Raw genomic sequence first — 12,150 nt, 5'->3', positions numbered from 1 at the left:
CAGGATTGGTACAGAATAATTAGTTGAACTCTCAAGGATAAGCATGTGGGATCCAAAACTCATGTTGTCTAAAGTGCCGGTGAAGAGAGAGCTGCCAAATCGACTCTCCAAATATCAGGCCTGGAGTTCGGCTAAATGCCAATTCAAATTTGATCTCAGCTGGAGAACATGTTATACAAGGATGCCATAATGGACCCTTCCAAATTCTGTTTACTCTCAAGCAAATCACCGGGTTGTATTTCCTAATTAATAATTGCTGTCAACAGAATAATATTCAACATAATGATTATTTTTGAAAATATAAACTATTTGTATATTATTTGTTTTTCTTTGTAATTATTCGAGAGTCACTCTATTGGCTCTTTATGCCCTAGAAAGCACCACAAACTCTATTAAAGAGGTCAAGTCAGGATTACCCCTATAAATATTGCTGTCCTACAACAATAAACGTGTATAAATTAGAAAGATATTACATTTTCAAAATAGACAAACCAAATGTTAAAAGTGATAAAGTATATAAAAAGAAAAGATTGATGGATCCAGGTGGACGTCGGTGCCGCCAAAATATACTAATTACGACGGCAGGCAGGATCACGGTAACAGGCGCAGCAACAACTCATGATCTAGAAGTTACCTTTAATACTGGCAGGTGGGATAAAAAAAAAACTAGGATGATGCTGCAGATGCTGAAGTATACTTGCAGAGAAGACATGAGGTCAAACCGATAAAGAGAAAGAGAAGAGAGTCAAAGTCCTCTGGACAGTCTAAACCTAAAGCAGCATAACTAGGACCTGATTCACGGCCAGCCTGAGTCAGCCTAACTTTAAGCTTTATCAAAAAGAAAGTCTTAAGCCTCATCTTACTTTTGGAAAAAAATGTCTCCCTCCCGGACACAATTTGGAAGCTGGTTCTCTAGAAAACCAGCAAACACTGATATGGCATTGCCCAACTGTACGTGAGTTTACAACAATACACAGCATGCCCCATGATTTGTGAAATATCCCTACCTTGGGTATGTTTTCCAGGCAGCTACAGTGAGCACTGATCAATCATCACAGATCATTAGATTATAAACCTGCATAAAGCTGCTCACGAAAAACCTTTGTAACTACGATGCAGATCCAAGGCCTAATTGAATAAATGTTAGAAATAATTCAAGAACAAACAAATACGCTACAGGCAATTATTACACAGAGTTTCTGTTTTCAAATTAAAAAATGCTAATCTTTGGTGCCAGGAGAGGCTGGTTATCTAAAAACCGGTTTAGTATATCATTATAATGCCAATCACATTTGCACGTTTTAATACTCATTACACTGAAACTAAATTGACCTGAACTGACTCAAGCAGTGCCGCTTCAATAATCTCCTCCCGAAGTACGTACTTTAATTTTTTTAAATGTGCCACTCAATTAATCATGGGACTTCAATGAGATCAAATACTTATTTTTCAACCACACTGATAAAAACGTTTGACCGCCTGTGTTTGACTGTGATCGCAGTCATGTGCTCGCGCTGTGATGTGGTGTGTTTGGCCTGTCCCTGCTCTCTGGAAGCGTGCCCTTCTCTGTCCCAGTGACAGATTTCCCAACGTGAAGTATTTATCTAGCCGGAGGAAGTGCTGCCATCTGCTCTGCAGAGGGGTCCAGGGCTCCACATGCTCCCTTCACACACACATACACACACTTTTTAGCTCTCTCAAGGACACTCACGCATGCATATAGAGATGTACAAGGGTGATTCACTGCATTCTAAACATGTACTTGTAGATTGCACTAAATAGCATCATGTATCGTCATATACACTTTAATCTGAGCTAATGGATTAAATGCCTTAGGTCTGCCTCAGAAGAGCCTGTGGGATTTAGTGAGAGGAATGAAAAAAACACAACTTTCTATTTGTTTTTGCTCACTGCCTTTATCGCATCTCATCTTTGATTTTGACAATATTATAACTTTGATGCATCCCTTAAATGCCTTATAGCCTATGCTCAAACATTCTTTCATTGTTCGAGTGTAGATGAATAAAATGCTTCATAAATCAAGGCGCTTAAAGTCTCTTATATCAAGAGAGGTGGCATATCATCACACGTTCATCTTCAGTGATTGCAGAGAGGAGGCTCTCTGTCACATCTGAACAGTTTTCTTCCACTCTTGCCTACAGGTTATTATTTAAACGCAATTTCAAGCATCACCTTTAGCATAACACCTGTAGGTTTCACTTAAGTACACCTCTAATCCCAGCCATGTTAACACCATTTCTCCCTGTTTGACTTACAAATGTCTCGGGGACTGGGGAAACTCTGTCTGTGTGAGTGCGAGTGGCAAGAGGTCATACCTCTGCGTGGCAAAGGGACGTCCTGGCAGTCTGCAGGGAGTAAGACGTTCACAGCGACTGAGCTCACATGTCACAGACAGCAGCCAGTGATAATTAGTCCAGCAACTCTGCAGAGGGCGGCTCCGCATTAATTAGCATAAAGTGGCCGGAGGGACCTGCTGCACCCGTAGAGCTTGCATCACTTATCATATTTAGCATGACGTCAAGCCAGTGTGTGTGTGTGTGGGTGGAGGAGTGTTTTGGTTTTGCCTCGGGCACTTGCTATATGTTGTACAAAATGTAATGCATGCAGGTGCGGTGCATGATGCGTATGGTAATGTGTATGGAAATGTTAATCTTGTGTCTGGAGCTTTTCATCTGCTGCTTATTACTTATTTATTCAACGATTCAGCGTGATTCACTTTCTCAAGCATGTCTGCTGAGGACATGAGCTCAGTGATGACAGAGAAAAGGTCCAGCTTAACATGAGCGACCTTGACAAACAATCAAAACAAAAAGAACAACGTCAAGGACGGTTTAGCTTCTTCACATCCCTGCATGACTTATTATGGGCAGCGGGACAGAAGGTAGTAAAACCTGAAATGTTGTAAATCAGGTTTCTTTTTTATAAACTACCGGTGAAAACTAGAGATGTTTTTCAGTTTATCCAGCTCGACAGCTTTTATATTGCTAATGAAGGCTTATAACTGGCAGTATTCACCCTATTACGCCCCGCCCATTTTTAACGGCTTTTTTCTTCCGCTTTGTGTATGATCTTCCGGTCAGCTAGTTCCGGTTAGCTACTGTAACCTAACCTTTAGTGTGACCTAAAGCTTCATGAGAGTCATTAAGACCTGATCCCACGGATGAATATGAGAGCTGTTAGAGAAATCACGGGTTAGGTCATCAGCCAAAGAGGTGAAAGCATCCAGATGCAACCCAGTGTAAAGTAGGCTCAGGTTGTCATTTCGCACAAGCTCTTGATATTTTGCAGTGCTCGCTTTGCACTGGGTTGCCTGGTCACACAGCAGAGGTTGGTGAAGTAAAGGTCTTGCAGCATAGTTGTGATCGGTCATGCATTGATCCTCCCACTGCGTTCCGATGTCGCGATGTCCATCACCCTCCGGCTCGAGCTCAGGCTCAGCCTCAGCAGCATTGCTGGTTGATGCCTCTATGAAAATAATGACTCAGTTAAAACTAAGATGTATCCGTGTTGTCATGGCTTAACTAAGGTTAACACTATTTTGAAAACATTTACTCCTAAACTACAATCGCTTAAAACTGTGTTGACAAGCAGTCGATAACAGAATGTTACCACAGCTACTAACTCGCGTTATGGCAAAGTATGTTCTGAGAACTTACCTGATTGCCTAACAAGCTGTCGTCGCGGACGTCGCACCGGAGCTTCATACCCAAGCCATTTCTCGGGATACGGGTGTTGGGTAGTAGGTCTACCATCCACAAAATGAAACGAACAGACATAGGGTCTTTTTGGAGTTTTTTTTAAGTGAAGTGCCCTCAGCCAAAGACGCCGGTCTTCCTCAACGCTAGGAGGCGGATATAGATGAAACGATGGCCCACAGCATTCAATTCGCTTCTTCCCGTGAGTAAAACACTCTTGCTGAAGAGACAATCTTCTTTTTCTCCAATTGTTATGGCAACCACGGACTGCACAAATTATACTCGTCATTTTACCTGACTTCTTTTTGCCCTTGCTTTTAATGTTAGCGAACGCCTCAGCTGTTCCACCGGAAGTACTAGCACAAAATAAACAAGATGGCTCCGCCCTTGTAACCATGGAGAATAGGGTGAATACACCAACTGCAAATGTTAGAAACTGAATCTCTAAAGAGCAGGCTTTATAGGATTAACCACAGAGGCTCACTGACAGTAAATGAGGATTCTTTTCAGAGGTGGGAAGTAACTAAGTACATTTACTGAAATACATTACTTAAGTACAATTTGAAATGTTTTTACTTTACTTGAGTATTTCCATTTTATGCAACTTTGTACTTCTACTCCACTACAATTCAGAGGTAAAAACAATACTTTTACTCCCTTACATTAATTGAATACCTTTAGTTACTTTACAGATTTGGATTAACGGCCAGAATAAGTCATGCAGGGATGTGAAGCTAAACCGTGCCAGAAACGGTATTTCAATTTTCTGTATGTATAACACATGTGGAAACTTTGACAATAAAGTGGACTTTGACGTTGACTTTGACTTAATGATGTGAAATATAATCATCCCTTAAATCAGACTTTAGTTCCACCTGGAGTAAATTCACAAGCTACCCTGCAGTATGCAAGGTCTTTAAAACTAGCTGCCCTTTACCAGCTTTGATAACACTTTAATGCTTCAGTAACTATAATCAAAACATATCATATATATTATTCTGAAATGGACCAATTTGCATAATAAATACTTTAACTTTTGATACTTTAAGTTTATTTGATGCCTTTACTTTTGTACTTTTACTTTGAGTAACATTTTGATTGCAGGACTTTTACTTGTAACAGAGTATTCCTACACTCTGGTACTACTACTTACTGAAGGACAAGATCTGAGTACTTCTCCCACCTCTGTTTCTGGTTAAATCTTAACTGTAATAAGTGATACTGAACATGGTGGTCATCCAACCATTAAAAACATTTTAGACAGAATAGTGTAAACACAAACATGACATTCTTTTTTTTTCAGGATTGTTATTTTTATTCAAGACATGCGAGGGGAAAATCTTCTTTATATCTTTGCAAAATGGTGCTAAATCATGCCATACACCATGTGTTGATTCAGTGTAAAGGATAAGGCTGGCGGTATTTTGTGTTTGTTGTTGTAATGAAATCCTACTCAAAACCTGTTCAAGTGTCTGTGAATACTTTGATCCTACCTTGTCTATGACACTCAGCCCCAAGCACTGAAGACATTTTAAAGTAAAAAAAGCAATCACCCATGTAGTTCTTAGCTAAAGTCAGTCAGACAAGAGTAAGTAGCACATTTATTTGGGACTATTTCTTGCTGTAGATTGACACCTGTTTAGTATTCGAGTGGGTATTTATGTCAACATTAGGTATGTCAAACTAAAGGACAACAATTAGTTTTATCAAAAATGGAGATCTATGTCTGTAATATTAACGCTGTCAGAGGTTTCACTACAGAAACATCAGTACTAATAGGATGAATTCATTCGTGGATTTTTCATTGGATTTGTGTATGTAATGAAACCCAAAGGATAGTATCAGACTCAACCTTTCCGACTTATCATCTTGACCATCATATCTGTGTGCTGTGTTGTGTTTGTGCAGGTCAGATCTCGGTGGAAGGCTTTGCCAGGTATCTGAGTGGCGAGGAGAACAGCATCATCCCCCCTGAGAAGCTGGATCAGAGCGAAGACATGACCCTTCCCCTCCCACACTACTTCATCAACTCCTCGCACAACACATACCTCACAGGTACGCTGTGCTGCAATGTGATAAGTACATTTACTCAAGTACTGCACTAAAGTACTTAAACTTTTAGTTTATACTTTATACTTCTACTCCACTACATTTTGAAAATCAATATTGTACTTGTTTCTCTGTGACATTTATCTTTACAGCTTTAGTTACTTTACATATTAAGCAATTCAAATGTATAAATCGACATTGACATTTAATTAAAGGTTAAAATATCTTGTAGTGGTATATCAAGTTATTCACATTTTACCCTTTAAGTAAAAGACCTCACGACTTAATCCACCTCTGCAGGTACGCACAGACATCCAAAACGAGTTGCATGTGTTATCTCTGTCTGTGTCTCTCACATACAAACACTCAACTTTATTTAACTGACTGATTGCTCATTTATTCTCCTACACTTGAAAAGATCACTTGTTCATTTAGAAATACACTCTTTATTGCGCACATGAATCCAGCAGACTTGGTGCCTCGCAGGTCAGTCAATCAAACAGGCCGTTGCGCCAGAGGTTATCCAATCAAGTCCTACACTGAGACTCAATTCATTGATATTCATGAGTTAAATATTTCTTTTGACTGGTAGTCACAGTAACTGCCTCTCAGCAGTGCACGAGCATGATGGGGCTCAATACAGGGGCCATTTTCTCTTCAATGGATATTAGAATTCATCTATTCAAATCTATTCTGGGGGGAACGGGAAAGCATTGGATCTTTCAAGTGGATCAAATTTCTCCAGCGATGGAAATAATGGAATATCTGTAATAGGCCAGACTCATGGCCTGCGAATGAAGAAATTAGAAAAAAACAAACAAAGGTGTGTTTTGATTTCAACAAAGACGCATTGTGATATTATTACAGATAACAGAGAGGTATTGACAACTTTATAATAAAGATCCACACAAAATAATTCAACTGACTCAGTATTTGATTCACCCTGATGTATTTCCATCCTATTGATCCGTGGTAAATTATGGCAATGTTTTATGCACCGTGTTGCTCTAATGACTTTGGAAAAGGTTGACTGTCAAAAAAGGAGCACAAACGAATAAAAAAGATGCCAGCTAAGCTGAGAACAGCTCTGACTCTCACTTTGACACAGCCCCCACCGTGTTGTAGGAAAACGCGTTGCTAATGTGAAGAGGTAATTGCTTGGCTAATGGTGACAGGGTGATGAGATTTGCCTGCTCCAGATAACGACAGTTGTATTGTTTTACTGCATGCTAGCAAATAAAGTGGTAATGAGCTCTTGAAAGGTGGGAGGACATGATTTTTGTAGGCTTCCGGGTTCTTTCGGGAGCAAAAACACAGTTACCTAAAGTTTTGTGTTTGTGTGTGTTTACGTGTGCAGCTGGCCAGCTGGCGGGGAACTCTTCTGTCGAGATGTACAAGCAGGTTCTCCTGTCCGGATGCCGCTGCATCGAACTGGACTGTTGGAAGGGTCGCACCACAGAAGAAGAGCCCGTCATCACTCACGGCTTCACCATGACAACTGAAATTTCATTCAAGGTAACACAAGGAGAGTGGAGTGACAGCGATTATGGCGAGGGGTTGGAGTGCAGAGGGAGGGGGAGAACGGGCAGGAACCCGTTATTTTAAAGATGCATCTGCATGTGTCTGTAGACAGACACATGCAGAGGGGGGTTCTGTGTAAAGAAAGCTCCCAGACACATGATCAACTTAGTTCATCAAACACTGATTTGTGTCTTGTTTGCCCCCACAACCTTTCTATGTTGTAGTTATTTTAGATAGTTTAGAGTTAAAACAGGTTCCTAAGTATCATTGACATGAAAATGATTTTAGATACTCACTCAATGCTGGGTTGCACAATGAAATGCACTTGTACCCTGGTGTGTTACATTTCACATTACAAAACAGTAGTGCATTCCTCTAGTAAACAGCATCTAACTGAAACTTGTTTAGTTTGCATTATTTGAGGTCTGAATAGAATACACTGCATCCTGTTTTTTCTGACCAGATGCAATTTTTCTATAAAATGTAAAAGTCTTTCATAACAGAATGCTGTTTTACTTGTTGACTAATAAATATGTTAAACCTCACTAGCTGACGGAATGTCCCTCACTTCTGTTATTAGTGACATTTCCCACATTATAAGTTAACCAGTAGAACTTTTGAGCCTCACTAGTTAACTAGAAAGGTCAAAATAGATTTTTTTTTTTTCCGTCTTTACTAGTTACTGTAACTAGTGAGCAAATCAAGTCTTACTAGTTAACTAGTGAGCCGAATCCATGTTTGACTATTTAAAATGTTGAGCTTTTGCAGCTCCCTAGCTGACGAGTAAGACTTTAAGTGTCACTTGTTCAGTCCATAGGGTAAATAGTGGTTCATTGAATAGTGCCACTAATGCGATGCCTGGTTTCTCTATTAGGGCTTATTATGGACTTATAAGGAGCATGCATAAAAATACATTAATCTCAAAGAGAGAAAAAATATGCTATATGCCAGATAACAGCTCAAAACTAGTTTCCATCTGATCCCCAGGCAGGTACACACATAACAATATTTATCACACAAATAATTATAAAACAGATACATATCTATGAATTACAAATACCAGCAAATGTATCAGTACAACTATAATCTGAAGATTCATTCAAACTAAAAACTCAAATGCAGTTGCACATGCAGGATAACAAGTGGGATAAACAAATACGGGATCAGCAGATGACAAATTGTTAATAACAGGGAAACACTGAATAGCCCTAAACCAGAGGGGCGCTTAATTGAAGTCTCTGAAGATGACAAGAGAAAGATAAAAAAAAAACGCATAACTAGGAGGAGGAAGAGATGGAGGACGGTGTGAAAATCTAAGGGCAGAGTAGGTGTGAGGAGAATAAGGAAAGAAAAGTGGGTGGATTGATTGATAGAAGAAAATGAGATCTAATGAGAGCAACAAAAGAAGTAGAACACGCTTAATGGAATTACCCGGAGAGTGAAATGCACAAAGAGAAGAGCAGAGGATGGGGCTCACAGATGGAGAGGGTTAAGTTACAGACAAAGAACTTTATTGGAGTAGATGGAGCAAATGGAAATGAAGGCAATAACTGACACCATTGTTAATGATGGTGTAATTGACTTATACAATCGGAGGCTTAGAAATCTGATATCAGATGTTGAGCTGTCTTTACTGGAGTTGAGAAGTGACACCACTTCAGAGCTTCCATTTCCAGAAACACATCCACTCTGAAATGAGGGGGTGAATGAATGAGCATGAAGCTATTTGTGCTATACTTTAAGATGGTTTTCTTTCACTTTATTAACCAGAAAGTGTACCATCATGTTGAAATCCTGCACACACATCGACACGTGTATATATTGCTCTCAGCAGCCTCAATACAGCCAGATATCTATTTAAAATAGCTTTCTGCTTTTGTCTTTTCACGCTCTCTTCTACATTTATGGATTTTAAGTGGGCATATTCCCTGAGGAAAAGAAAAAAAACATTTGTGATTCTTGCTTTTAAGTGTTTTAAAATGCTTTATTTCGTCTCGACTCAACAACACATTATCGGATAAACCAAATATATTGATTTATCTTCTAATAAAAGAGTTGCTGAGAGGCCAAATTACGCTCATAACTGTGACGCGTTCTAAAAGAGACGATGCTGAAATTGTTGTTTACCCGATGTTATTAAGGAAAACACTAAAAGCAATCATTTTCTGACGGCCAATCGGGAAAACATCGGAGCCAAGACAGATGTCACTGTTGTTTCATTTACCGACAGTGACATCCATTGTTTTTATGGTGCACTTTACTTGTGTTACTTTAAAAGCAATAAAAATGTTTTTTGTGCAATCATGTTTCCTAATACTGCCAACCGTTTTTCTTTTCTGTTTGTGTTTTTAGGAGGTGATCGAGGCTATAGCAGAGTGTGCGTTCAAGACCTCGCCCTTCCCCATCATCCTGTCTTTTGAGAATCACGTGGACTCGTAAGTCAGCAGCTCATTTAAAAACCAGGGATGCATAGTCAACACAACGAGAGTCACCGTTATTGATCAGAACTGTCTGTCATTGGTTGCTTTGGCATCAATAGGCCCAATCAGCCATTCTTTGCCATGTGTAGCAGCAGTGTAAACGTCTATGCAGCTTTCGGGAGAAGTTCTCTTCTCTTAAGGGGGTTGCTAGGAGTAACATATTTTTTTCAGTGTTTATTGATATTTGTTAGAGAAATCATGATGTGTTTGTTGTGTGTGTGGTGACTTACAGGCCAAAACAGCAGGCTAAGATGGCAGAGTACTGCCGGTCAATATTTGGGGACGCATTACTGACAGACCCTCTGGAGAAATATCCTGTGAGTACATAGGATGAACTCACACACACACACACACACACACACACACACACACACACACACACACACACACACACACACACACACACACACACACACACACACACACACACACACACAGTCACACTCACACACACACAGTCACACGTACATTCACACATGCTTGGTCTTTCTCTTTTCAACACGGATGCATACGACAAGGCAAGCAGCAAGGGATTTAACAGATATCATCACACATGAGTGCACCAAAGACGTGTCGTTGAACACTTCTGGCCAGCAAGTGACCCATACATGTATACATTCAGGATAACACGTTATATACCAAAATATATATACACACATGAATATATATATTCTTGTTTTTTTTCCTTTTAAGAAATTCCAAGGTTTCAGGGCATACATAACATAATGAAATAAGTTAAACTAAGATAGCTTAAATAATTAAATTACATCCAAAAATGAAAAAAAACTAAGTACCGACATTATTTTATACTATACAGTTAAAAGTTAACAGATAACAGATAGGTTTTCATTTTCATAACTACCCTAGTTAACTAACTAACCTCTAACCGCGGGGTCATTAGTAATTGTTTGTGTTCTATACCTCACTCATTTTTTGATGATTTTTGCATCTATCATCAAAGATATGGTTTTAATCTCTTATTCTAATGGGGTTTTTTTCCTTTCCATAAATTTCCTAAAAAGATCCTTTCATTGTGATTTAAAGGTTCCATAGAATGGAAAACTGTATTTACCTTGGCACACTTGATAAGGAGAGTTCGGTACATTGAACTGACATACTGTGAACCTCAAACACCATTGTTTCCTCCTTCACGTGCAAATCCTGAATATGCATATCACAGCGGTAAAACGGGCGAATTACAACAATCCCTGTGTGTTATGTAACACACGGTAGTCCAGCCCCAACATTTGCATACACCAGCTACTGGAAACACTAACGCTAACACTTACCACTCCCTAACGTTGCTCTCCAATCTCCGACCAACTGGCTGTTCTTCAAATTCATCGGTTTCCTCCTCCGATAAAGGCTCAAACATGTAAGGTTGGATGCCAATAGCCTCCATGGTTCATCTCTCACAGTTTCGTGAACTACACTTACTTCTGTGGGCTCTGAGGCAGCCATGGATTGCTCCTTGTAAACCAGCCAATCAGAGCCGAGCTCGTCCATAATTATTTAAATGAGCCCCCAAATAAGGAAATCCAGCTTGTTTCATTCTAGGACCAAATCATAGGGTTGTCAATGGGCCTGTAAAACCGCATCTGGACATTTTTTGGATCAACTAAAGTTATTTAGACATCAGAGAACATTTTAAAATACCAGATAGATGCCTTCTATGGCCACTTTAATACAGCTGTCATCTTTGAACCAATTCCTTGTAATGTGTTTAAATATTCTTACTGGTATTATAAAGTAGGAATCTTTTTGATTCCTTATGGTGATTTTCCACGTAAGGTAAGTTAGTCATTTAAATAATACCCAAAATACTTCTCTTCTAGATATTCTCCAGAAGCCACTTATATACATATTCATTAAAATGTCCACATCCAGTACACGACTATTCTGTCTGTGTTTCTCCATCTGTTTTAAAAACAGCAACACATTGACATGTCCTCGAGCAACTGGCAAAATGCGTCGCTGTCTTTCTTCTTTCTGTCGCTCCTGGCACGCTCCTGAACACCTCCCAGACTTTTCCTCTGTCTCATTCTCTCTCAAATTCTTATTCTGGACACACACACACACACCTGTGGCTATTTGTGCTCCTTTAAATCCAACTTTTTATCAATCATCCCACAGTACCCTGCATGGGAGAGACTGCGGACGATGGCGGCATAAAATCTAAATGGAAATGTTTACGCTATAATCTTAACGTAGCTTTCCTTGCCAGCCCTTTATCTGTCTCCCCTCTGTTGCCATGGCTACCAGTCAAAAGCTTGCTTCATGTCTTTGTGGCCAAACTATTTCTTTCTTTCTTTCTTCCCACAGGCATCTTTGTGTTTAATGACGCAGGCATTTACGTGAGGAAAATACTGGGCACTTGTCGCACA

General features: G+C 39.6%; 1 protein-coding gene across 4 annotated transcripts in view; it reads left to right on the top strand.

Annotated features, from left to right (window-relative positions):
- plcb1l (phospholipase C beta 1-like) overlaps window positions 1-12,150 on the top strand; it is a 111,847-nt gene that overhangs the window by 67,407 nt on the left and 32,290 nt on the right. For all 4 annotated transcript variants that reach the window (XR_010167524.1, XM_063902458.1, XM_063902457.1 and 1 more), the window contains exons 10-13: window positions 5,625-5,771; window positions 7,123-7,280; window positions 9,639-9,721; window positions 9,999-10,083. Coding sequence is in view for 3 of the 4 variants with exons in the window: in XM_063902458.1 (XP_063758528.1) it covers window positions 5,625-5,771; window positions 7,123-7,280; window positions 9,639-9,721; window positions 9,999-10,083 (473 nt within the window). In the remaining variant the exon portion in view is untranslated. The remainder of the gene's footprint in view (window positions 1-5,624; window positions 5,772-7,122; window positions 7,281-9,638; window positions 9,722-9,998; window positions 10,084-12,150) is intronic.

The sequence above is a fragment of the Eleginops maclovinus genome, chromosome 15 (assembly GCF_036324505.1).
Source record: "Eleginops maclovinus isolate JMC-PN-2008 ecotype Puerto Natales chromosome 15, JC_Emac_rtc_rv5, whole genome shotgun sequence".
Taxonomy (NCBI): domain Eukaryota; kingdom Metazoa; phylum Chordata; class Actinopteri; order Perciformes; family Eleginopidae; genus Eleginops; species Eleginops maclovinus.
The sequence above is the reverse complement of the archived record's forward strand: the minus strand, read 5'-3'. Positions and strand labels throughout refer to the sequence as shown.